At 35.6% G+C, this 12,137-nt stretch overlaps 1 protein-coding gene across 1 annotated transcript; it reads right to left on the reverse strand.

Moving 5' to 3' along the window:
- Positions 1–440: 440 nt before the first annotated feature.
- LOC110371717 (sarcoplasmic calcium-binding protein) lies at positions 441–10,286 on the reverse strand. The gene is made up of 6 exons (XM_021328085.3): positions 10,021–10,286; positions 3,470–3,664; positions 2,831–2,992; positions 2,389–2,529; positions 1,785–1,904; positions 441–1,268 (listed from the first exon to the last, which is right to left on the reverse strand). Exons 1-6 carry the CDS (start codon positions 10,117–10,119, stop codon positions 1,161–1,163), a joined length of 825 nt encoding a protein of 274 aa, XP_021183760.3. The 5' UTR covers positions 10,120–10,286; the 3' UTR covers positions 441–1,160.
- Between the last annotated feature and the right edge of the window lie 1,851 nt (positions 10,287–12,137).

Below are 12,137 nucleotides of genomic sequence, written 5' to 3' on the forward strand. Positions count from 1 at the left end.
TCAGGAAAAAGTCGTGGTGGCTTAGTGGGCAAAGAACCAACCTCTCGAGTATGAGGGCAAGTGTCAAACCAATGCAACTTTTCTAAGTTTGTATGTACTTTCTATGTATATCTTGGACACCAATAACTGTGTTTCGGATGGCACGTTAAACTGTAGGTCCCGGCTGTCATTGAACATTGTTAGCAGTCGTTACGGGTAGACAGAAGCCAATAAGTCTGACACCAGTCTAACCAAGGGCTATTGGGTTGCCCGGGTAACTGGGTTGAGGGGGTCAGATAGGGCAGTCGCTCCTTGTAAAGCACTGGTACTCGGCTGTATCTGGTTAGACTAGTTCTTAGGCAGGATTTTGCTCTAAAAATTGGCAATTTGACACTGGGCCATTCAACCCGTGTCCGTTTATAATAAAACATATATATTGTTATATAATAAAACAAAACCTATTTTATTTCAAAACTTTATTGAGATTCTATTCAATAATATTTTTAGACATCCATAACATGAATGTTGGTCCGTATATAGGAATGACTTACATTACTATTAATTATTATTTAGCGTCATAAGACCGTAGTTAAATCTAACTAGCCAATAATAGTATAAAATGTTAAAACAGGCGGTTTTAGGATGAGAAGGTTAAGTTTTAACCTTAGTTTTTATTTAAAAATTGAGATTAAAAAAAATAACATAGGTTAGGTACATCTCGCTTTGAAATGACTTAGAAATTCTAAAATTTGTCATATGGCGCCTCATGCATTTTATAACTATTGCGAAGTTGACAACTTTGGACAAGCAAAGCGTATCAATATACCTTTGAATAAAATTAGCAAGAGACCAAATGGCTAATTCAGAATTGCAAAGTTATCTGACGGGAACATTTTTGATTCGGTTTTAGCCTCAAGTGCTCCAATATTTTTAGTCATCAAATACCAAATTCACATACACAATTAACCACTTTTTTATATTCTCAGTTTACATAATAATGTATTTTCATAAGATTATTTAAACTACCTTTAAAAAAAACAGCTGTCTTTCCATAACACATACAATTAGCAATTACCAATTCGTATAAAAACACCTACCTACACATATACTAAATGCTAAATTAAAAACTGCAGTCAATAATGACTCTTAAGTCTTACGAATAAAGTTAATATTTCTATGACTTAGTTTATCAGAGGTCCCCAGAACATCTTTGAAACCCTTTTCTCGTCTTCAGTGCAGAAGAATTCCTTGCCAAGCTTTACGAACTCTTTTAGAGATAACTTGCCATCCTGTGAAATAAAAATAAAATATTAGTTATTGTATAGAACATTTTTTCTAATAGTTTTTGCACATAGGCTAGCCAGATGATATATCGTTTATTTTAATTCAATCAAATCAAAAACCTTTATTTTTAGGGTGCATCAGCCCATAGATATATCTTTAAGGTATTTACCTTAAAGACTAACATACATATTATATAGTACAAAATCTATTGTCATGTTAATTAAACCAATACCTATGAAAAAGTTACATTATTTTTAAGTAAGTTTTCATAAATATAAAAAAGGTTAATCTGCAGAAATATTGGTAAAAATTGGTTTGTAGTTTTTGGAATCAATCAAAAATTGTTTAAAACACATCAAAGGACTAAAAGAAAACAAAAGCATTTGATGATGCTATTATTCATATTCTTTTTAACAATTTTAATATGCGTATGTGTTTCAATTTATCTTTACCAGAAACTAATCATATCTAAAAATGCATATAGCGGTTATATTTCAAAAATAATTTGTAGGTAAGCTTACCCCATTAACATCAATTACAGCGAACGCGACGGCCGCCTTCTCATTGTCAAGTCCTAAGCATTTGAAGAACAACTTGAACTCGTGCACAGATATGTACCCGGACTTGTCTTTGTCTACCGCCTGAAAATGAACATAGTGATAATTAGTTTTCAGTACTTGTTCCTAATATCGGTAACAGAAATAATTAAATAGTCTGTTAAAATTTCGACTGCCTAACTGTAATGGGATAAGATAAGATAATATAGCCTGGTCTGTCACCAGCGTAATGGTCCCGTTTTACCCTTTGGGTATGGATTCCTAAAAACCATCTACTATTACAATTCTAAGTAACTACAAAGAAATAAGAATTTCTACAGGCCAAATTACCGTTATTTCATGTTGAAAATAATTACAATATTATGTTTTTAAGCTGAAGAATTTGTTTGAAAGTGCAACAATATAAGGAACTAGGTACTGGTCCAAATTGAAAAAATATTTTTGTGGTAGATTTAGAGCCCATTTTTCGAAGAAAGGAATAGACTAGTTTTTACTCGAGAATGGGAAGTAGTTCCCTCTGGATCCTTGTGAAACAGCCAATAGAAGCTAGTTTAGTAGTATAAGTTACCTTGAACAAGTAGGGAAGCCAACGATGAGCTTTCTTCTTCAAAGACTTGTCGTTGAGCACGTGATGCATGTCCTCTAGATATTGCTCCACCGTGACGAAGTTGTACGGGTCGATAGCTCCCCACTGCTCTTCCCATGTCAACTGTAAGGGGAATAAGGATTTTCATTATGTGACTAGACAATTATTATTTACTAAGAATATTGTAGATATAGAAGTGATGCAAGACAAAATATGGTTTAGTTTTTTTAGTTTAACATATTTTATTTTCCATTTCATACAAGAATAAACTTAGGCTGTTTTATTGTTTTGACTGGCTTTGTATCTAGTTTTTTAACTTGGAGTTTCTTATAGGTACCTGGCCTATCAAACTTTGCTCTTGGTATTTAAGTTAATATTATAAAGCAAGCTAGCACAGAGTATTATATTCGTATGGACAACTGACCTTAATAATACTGGTGAACTCCTCTGCCTGCTGGTCAGACAGATGCCCCAAAGCCTTGAACCTCTCCGCGAACAGCAGGAAGTCGTTGAACGAGATCAGACCATCCTTGTCCACGTCCAGGATGTTGTGTACCGTGCGCATTTTCCGACGCCAGAACTCTGACTGGAAGGCGAAAGAAAGTTGTGTTATTAATTGCAAAACCGGGGAACTGGTGGTATATAAATGTTCTATAAATGGTAATGACAAGGTCTACTGAATAGTATTTATTTAATTGATTCTATAGCCGATTTTAAGATGTCCCTTTTTGCTATCCTGTTTTGTATCCTTCGAAGGCAGCCTGTTCCTATTTAATTTATAACTGTAAGTTAGATATTGTAAACTTATTATTTTATATTTTTTTTTCCTATAGCGAGGTGGATTTATTTCAAAGGTTAGGACCCATGTCCTGTAATTCATCTTGACGAGTTCAGTAAATTTTATGTAACATGATCCATCAAGCTATTGCTATAAAATAGCCCATGAAGGTATGTTTCAAAAGTTTCTTCTTTTCAAAGAAGACACGAATATTTGCCTCCTTTCCTTAAGATCTATCAGTTATCTATATGAAAATCTAGGTACATAAATAAAGGTTAAACTCACCCTATCATATCCTTTACACTCCGTATCGGAATCAGAGTCAGAGTCGCTGTCAGCTTTCCTCCTGTCCTCCTCCGGGCGGCCATGTTGCTTGCTGTACCGACGGAGGGCGGAGTTCCTCTCGTGTAGGTCCCTGTCGCGGGGGAACTCGCTGAGGTAGCAGATATTGCCGTTGCACGCTGGTTTTGTGTGGAAGAGCTGGGAAAATGGAAAATTGAGTTTGGAATTATGTGGCTGTGGTTATACAGAAGATAGATTTGTACAGAAGCTGTTGAATGTTAAGCTACTTCAATATTTAGGACATAAAAATTGAAAATCTGTTAAAAGTTTGACAGATTATAATAGCTAATAGCTTGATGTGATAATTGTGAAAAGTTTTATTTTATAACTTTTGACCTTAGGTATTAGAATAGATAGATACACCTACTTAACATCAATTATTCGTTGTACACTAATTAGTGTCTATGAGTTACCTACTTGAAATTTTGCGATTAGATTTTAAACTGTGAACTTATCAAGTCAGACATTTAAAAGGGTTAATACAAATTGTATCTAAATCATCGTCAACTCAAACATCTTATTATCCCAAAATAACTATCAAAGCCCTGCTCATTAGCCTAAAGACCACTAAATAAACATACATAAATACATAAGAATAGTACAGAAATACACAACAATGATAATCTTTATCTAAAACTAACCTATGTTAGTCGGACAGTGCACAAATGCAATCGATATTGAGATCATTGACCGCATTATGCACAAGGCGCCGTGCGCGAACGCAAGTTATGAACATTCTCAATAAGCAGTAAATTATAAATGTCAATGACAATCAATTAGTATTAAGCCTTTATTTTGTTAATGCCTAAGGTGTGTAGAACATAAAATTTTGGAATAACTCAATCTTTAGAATTCAAGCTACATCCAAGAAATTGTTTCTAATATGATGGTGTAATATACGGAGTTCAGGAAGTTCAGGAGTTGGCGCTAGATAGGTGTAAATGGAAGGAGCTGCACCGACAAGAGCTGGGCTCTTAAATTAATGATGAATATACGGAGTTGTTGATTGAGTTTTATTTAAAGTAGGATAAACAAAGAGCATTTTAATACCCTCAAGGATGCACCTGGGCAACTGCAGCTACTTATTTACTGTACAAAAATTCACCTCAAGGCTATTGCAACAATTTCGATTTAAATAGGAACTGGTTGAATGAGAAATGCAGTCTGGACAACGTATACAGCATATTATGTACTTTACTATTTACATTTGTATACATAATGCAACTACCTACTGCGTAGCTGTCTAGACAGTATTCATGGGGTCTTATAAATGTGAAGGTTACACCCATACCTAGGTATATACCATTTTACATAAGTAGGTATTATACTCCCCATGTATCTGGGACCCTTCGTGTTCCAGGGCCAAGGTGATTCTTTCTAAAAATTCCACATCACTGAGATATTGGAAAATTCTTCGCCTTCGGAAAAATGATCTTTTCCTGTTTACCTATTCTAATTCCCGCGAAATCTTCAAGACAACAATAAGGTTGGACAATATTTACAAAATATCGTTATCTAGTTAGGAAACTGGGACGAACCCGTTTTCCTGTTGATCGATATTGTTTACTGTATATTTATAACTTTTGATAAATTAGTTTATAGTGGTTTGATTACAAATATTCGGTGTTATCGAACACGTAGGCCCGTATGTGTCAAAACTCGATGAACCTACTTTGGTATCGATCTTTGTGTTACAAATCGTTGTTTTAGCAATTTTCATTTCTGTTGAATGCACCAACCAATGTTTTATTTAGTGAGAGATGGATTTTTCTAGGGACAATATCTAGGACCAGGGTGTCTTCCAATGAGCCTCCGATTTAACCACGTGCAACTTTGCTTGACAACGCTTTGCTTGAAGCAACTGCATCCAGTTAAGGAATTGTGTGGTAAGTGAATTGTGTAACATTATAATGAGAATGGTGGTTGAATCTCGTGGTTTTCAGGCTACCCGTGGGTAGGTGTGTATAAAAGAATCTTCAAGAAGACTTTCCAAAAACCCTCTCCAATTTAGAAGTACTTATCTACTAAAACATTGTTGATATCACCAATTCATCCATATAGGTCACTTAGGTCAGTGACCATACAAATCAAAGCCTGACATATCATCCGGTGACCCCAGCGTCAATTTGCGAATTGGTTCACGACCAGACATCATAACTGATTGATGCTTTAAATAACCATATTGTGATTGCACTGGGGGCTTGGAGTACGTGAGCTGTCGCAGGTCTGAAGAGATTTAAGAGGTCAAATTAATCAGTTGAGTTAAGTTGTAGGTGTAAGTGTTTGTATACTCAGATGTAATAAGCTTAAAAAATTAGCGTTTACCTAGCTTGTACAAAAGTAGGAAGTAGAAATACTTTATGGGTAGAAACCGATGGCTTCAGGATGTTCTGTGTGGCAGTATTTTGTAAAATGGTGGCAATTAACAGCCAGCATTTTATGAAAATATCATAGAATTTTTTTAATTCCCTCCAGTATCTTAAAATATCTAGCAACGAACCTAGGTGGTTGGCATATCGTGTAAAAATCACAATAAACAAACGTAACGAATACTTGTATAATGTAGATATTCAATCCTACAAGCAAACAATTGAACAGGTTTTGTAAGTCGGCATCTCTATCGTCCATCCACTTCATTACCTTATGTTTTTTGTTACTATTTTATCTATTCCCTACCTGTTACCTCTCGCCCTCTTTGAAACTGGTTGGACCGGTATCTAGCCATAGATCCTCCCTTTGATTAAAACGTAAGTTGGAACTTATAACAATGATGTCTATCTACGGAAATGATACCAAAAGTGATATTCTATGAATAAGAACTAAGGCCCAAGTTCACCGACAACTTAAACCTCAGTTTTCACAAAACAACTGTTCGTGTGTTCAAAACAAATGAATTCGACGTTCAATTTTCTAAGTAAACCAAATGGGTAAAAATGGGTTTACGTAGGTAAAGGACAATGGGCGATTCCGGTCCAAATGTCCACCACGAACGAGACCTATATGGCTAGATAGCCCATTAAATATAGAACATTTTTTGTTATGAAAGTAAAAAAAAATATAATGCCAGAAAAAAGATATAGCAAAATCAAATAAAACATTTTATAGATTTTTTCAATTACTTTTCGTGATGTTCGATTTTCGTACTTTCTGTAATTTCTGACAAAATAGAATTATTCATTATTAGAGAGAAGACACCACCAGTTAAATCGAACTTTCCTAGATCCAGGAACCACTGAGTATATTCAAGCACTTCTGGCGCCTCAATTGGTTAGTGATTCGTACATCCATCGGGCTAAAAATATGGGCTGTTTATATGCAAATATGTCTTACTCATCTTAGTTTTAGATAAAGTGCGGAAATGGAAGTGGAATAAAATAAAAAATAATAATGATAACATACAAAAACTACCGAAAATTAAGAATACATTTTTGGCTGTAACTTTTTTTTGTCATTGTTTTTTTTTTACTTTCTTAGTAAAAGTTACTCTAAATCAAGTGGACTATTTAAATATATAGGTCTCGTTCGTGGTGGACATTTGGACCAAACTTCATACATTCTTGCCCAATCTCCTTTCGTTGGTCTACAATACAGCATATTGTATAGTAACCTACGTAAAGGGCCTCAATTTACACATATTTGACTATTCTGATTCTGAACGACAGCACGATTGGTGCCGGGGTCAGTGACCTGCGGTGCGCGTTAAGTAACTCTTACCTAGTTTAGTTATGCAATATGTAGATAGCAGTACTATCCATAGTGAGATATTAAATGGGCATTTCAGAAGTGCCTTTATATGTGAAAATATTTGAGTTTGATCTGAGTCGCTCCAAGTCAAACTTGTACTGAGCTGCTGTCCAGTGAAACTAGAAACCGACCCACACAGAGGGAAAAGGTTAGGGAGCGAGGATGAATCTTTATTTTAACTCCAAGGAGTACTAAAACTAGAGAAAGTCATGTTCTTTTATAGTTTTGTAAAAACTCAGATCAAAGTGTAAAAAGATCATGTAAGTAGCTAACTATATGAAAAGTAGCTTTGATTTGTCATCATCAACACTCACCTACGCAAAGTTTCACGTGTAGGCAGTAACGCGGTATTTTACAAACATAATGACTCATTGTATTCAAGCAGATAGCATTTTTTGGTTATTATTGATCAATGTTACCAACTACTTATAGGTAAGTAGGTACCTAATTATTCAGCCATTTAAATGTTTGGCGTAAAGTAGGTATGTAGAAGTAACTGTCTAAGTACAGTTTGTTGAATAGATTTTGGACACGACTCGTAATCATAAAGTAGATAACTAATACCTAGATATCGAGAAAATCTAGACCCTGAAGATGAAACCTACAAGGACCCAGGATGTTCACTGTTACATAAAAGAAGTTGCAAAATGTCACGACACAATTGCTCCTTCTATTCTCACGATTATAGGTAGGTAAATATTTTTCAAAAAAGATAGTTTGTAGTTACCTATAGCGTTTGGATTTGGTGAAGGCACAGAATGGCGATAAAATGAACAAAAACAATAAAAAATCTATTAAGTATTGATATCTAACTTCCTCTCTAAAATTTCGTCTTTGCAAAGGGCCAACCATAAACCGTTCACAACAAACAAACGTACATAAGTACATACATAATAACATTATGTACAGTGATTGTATATGGCGACCTCGCACGTACGCCACGCTAGTACATAAACAAAGATAGATAACAAATACATAATAGTCAAATTATTTCAAGGCCATGTTTTGTTTTGAAAACAGAAGTGTTTATTAAACCCTTGGTGAATCGAATTATGATTAAGTACACGTAGATGGCCGATCGGGTCGAAAAGTGCTGGAGTGGAGACCACGGACTAGCAAGCGCAGCGTAGGACGTCCACCAACAAGGTGGACAGACGACCTTATAAACGTCGCCGGAAGACGCAGGATGCAGGTCGCCTCCAACAGGTATCTGTGGAGATCTAAGGGGGAGGCCTATGTTCAGCAGTGGACGTTCTATGGCTGAGATGATGATGATGATGACACGTACACTTTTTCCAAGGTCGCTATAAGCAACTTTTTTAGGAAGTGATAGTGGCCTAGTTATTAAGTACATAAATACCTACTCTCAACTTCTCAAGTATAAGTGTGCGAGTTCGATTCCAGGACAAGCAAGTGCTAATTGTTACATACAGTACACTAATGACTGAGTGAAGGTTTCTCAAAACCTAGGCAACAAGAGTCTGAAATCGCACCGGTGGTGGTGGGATCCTAAATCTATGGATATCGCCAATCCTCCTTGATAAAGTGTGATGATCAACGCTAATTCCTTCTCTCTATAAGACCTGGAGGGACTATACAAAGGCTGATGTCTCCTTGCTGGGCCGAATAGACCCTACCAGACTGTGAAACTGCAGGAAACAGCAACCTACTCGTTGACATAAAAAGACAACAATCGTTGCTGATAATTGACCTAATATCAGTTATTCTTTTCATGTAATATGCGACCTTACCACCTTGGTGATAAGCAATATATTTGTAAAACAGAACACAATAAGGGCCACTGAGATAATAGGTTATCCGTTATCAGTAAACAGACAGCTTTGTTACTTAATTGTTATGTTTAAGTTATCTCTAAGTTTTTCGAAATCGCGGTGTATGATGAGGTGCGAAAACTTCAAAAAATATATGCTTTTTTAAGTATTTTAGATCTACGTTAACATAATGTATGATGCGTATATCGTAGCAGAGCTTCGACCAACAATAGCAGAGAGACAAAAAATGAGTTGAGTAGTTTTACACTTACGAAATAATGAAAATTATTCTTATGATATTAGGTATCTTGAAAAATATTCGCAGTTTGATATAATAGCGTAAAGTACCATTACTATCCATTTGAAGTTAATAGCATGTCGATATTTAATTTAACATCATTCTACAATCAGCAAGCTTTCATTGTTTTGTGATAACACTGTAGGATATTGGGGTTTAATCTTTGAACACATTAAATTATGACTGTGCTGGTAACACCATAAACTTTCGACCACTTTATAAGTATTAATTTTACTTTAACTTAAAATCAAACTTATAAAATTAAGACTGTATTATGTAGCTACCTGTTCTAAACGTTTTGATGTAAGTATATAATAGATAGGTACCTACATATAAATTCTTAATCAACAAATCTTAATAAGTAAAAAGTTATTTACTTTGCAAGAACTTCTTATAGGGACATACCTATTAGGTACCTATAGGTACATACCTACATACTTAAACAAAAAAATAATAATAACCATGCAGGTACAAGGTTTTCCAATATATCCATTTTGAAAAAAACCTTTTCCATCTTTTGCTAGATACCTACGTCAATATTTTTTCATCCTAGAAGCGCCAACGCAGTTACGCTCGACGCAACAAGAATGCATCGACCGGCCACGAGAAGTCAATGACATTTCACACATAATCAGACAACCTATTTAATTAATAAACACCATTTATCATTTAATACTTACATTTAACTGTTTTGGTACACAAGTCACACTCAAAACTGCTGCATTTCTTTCAAAGTTTATAACAGATCTCACTCCTAGGCGCACGATTGAAAACGCCATTTTGTTTAAAAAATAATCACAGTTCAGAATTCAAATGTTGACACATAAACTTTCTTTTTTTTCGAACGATTTATTTGAAATATCCGAACGCATGCGATGCAGCTCGATGGCTGTTCGACTGAATTGAATTTGGAACGCGCGCGCGTTTTTATTTGTGGTCGCTGGCCCTTAGAGGAGAAAGGGCGGAGTGTTTATGCCGGTTACATGTGCTTGTTTGTGGTCTATGACCATTAAGCGGGACAGCGCTTTAAGGCCATAAGGGCTTAGGGCTTTATTATTTTGACTTCGCGTAGGTAGCTTACAAGGCAGAGACTATCCCCAAGTTTGAGAGGAGCTTGCTTGAAGCACCAAACAGCATAGAAATAAAGCAATTATTTGAAGGAAAATCATAGTCTTACTTTATTTTTCCAACATCCTCATGTACTTAAAGTATTCAAAGAATCAATTTTCAGTACCTAAAAGGTGTGCTATGTGTTTTTTTTCCGGAAAAGTTTGAAGGAAAATGATCTGCATAGGTATCCTACATAGGATCCTATGTAGGTACAATATAACACCTACATTTAGGTTCAAAACTAAAAGCCTAATCTTCTAAGTAAATACCAATCATCTTTTTTTAAATACCAATTTATTATTGTTAAGCTTTAACAAATAAAATAGACAAATATAACTTAAATTCAGCGGCTTTAAGTGCATAACAGAACCAAAACTCTCATAGTAACAAACACAAACACACCATTTTGAACTCTATCACCTTGTATTACGAGTCATTACTACAATACTTGTAGCTGCACGTGAATCAGTAATCTAATAGATAGGAAGCAGACATTTGAGACAATATTAGGAGATTATAAGCCTGAGTTCAGATGCCATTAGTTTTGAGCAGAGTGATTTTTGGCACGTGATGATGATGATGTCCTCCTAGCCGATTATCGGCTACGGCGGCTGTTCTCATGTAAAGAGATTAGCCAACTACGCAGGACATATTATAGTGCACGAGCATTTGCGCAGACACAAGTGCACTCCCTATTCCTTCACTCTCATAGTCCGATGGGACGGTAATCCGACACGACCGGAGAGAGATCAGGCGCAGGACCGACATTTACGTGCTCTCCGATGCACGGGTGAATCAATCACCAGCTTCCAGGCTCCGGGCTGCTTTGTGAAAGTCTTCTAAAACCCACAAAGCGATTTCGGCCCGACTCGGGAATCGAACCCGAGACCTCGTGCTCAGCAGCCGCACTTGCGACCACTAGTAGGCTTGCTACGAGCTACGCGCTACGGTTTTCGTAGCAATATTTGCAAAGTTTTTAGCTCATTTCACTCGATTTTTTCTATCAAGTTTCGTCTACCAGCATCTTCTTATTTATTTATTTTAGGCATATTACGTGCATTTATGCATAAAATGGAACAGGTTTAAGAAATCAGCACAAGATATTAGCAAGCATATCTTGCAAGTTGCCTAGAATGCATCAGACTAGCAGTACTTTACTTTGGTACCCTATTTATCAAACTAGCAGACATAACAATAAAAAAAATCTTTAAAAAAAAATACAGTTCTTTTTCACAAATTACCAATTTACATTTACACTAATTGCAAAACAAAACGAACCTTGTCAAACTACATTATTAAGCCCTCATTAACTACCTCCGTGTGGACACGACGTTATCACACACTACTGGCCGTACGCAGGGCGCACCACGTAGGCCCAATATTATTGCAATTTAGGTTAATTATAACAACTACTTAACTAATAGTCAATACTTGCTGTTAACGATAACGACAGGATTTAGTTTTTCCTTATTTAATTGTTAAGTAATTAGTTATCACGTGGTGTTTCTCACGTATTAAGGTACCAAAATGTTTTTGTTGTTAGTTTACTATTGTTTATGCTTGGATTGGTACCTATATGATTATTTTTTTATGTTATTTCTACTCAGCACATAGGTACATACCTACTTTACGGTTACATTTTTATCTTAGAGAATATATCTTGCGATAAAGCGCGCAGCGACAGCCG

This window comes from Helicoverpa armigera, chromosome 22 (assembly GCF_030705265.1).
Source record: "Helicoverpa armigera isolate CAAS_96S chromosome 22, ASM3070526v1, whole genome shotgun sequence".
Taxonomy (NCBI): domain Eukaryota; kingdom Metazoa; phylum Arthropoda; class Insecta; order Lepidoptera; family Noctuidae; genus Helicoverpa; species Helicoverpa armigera.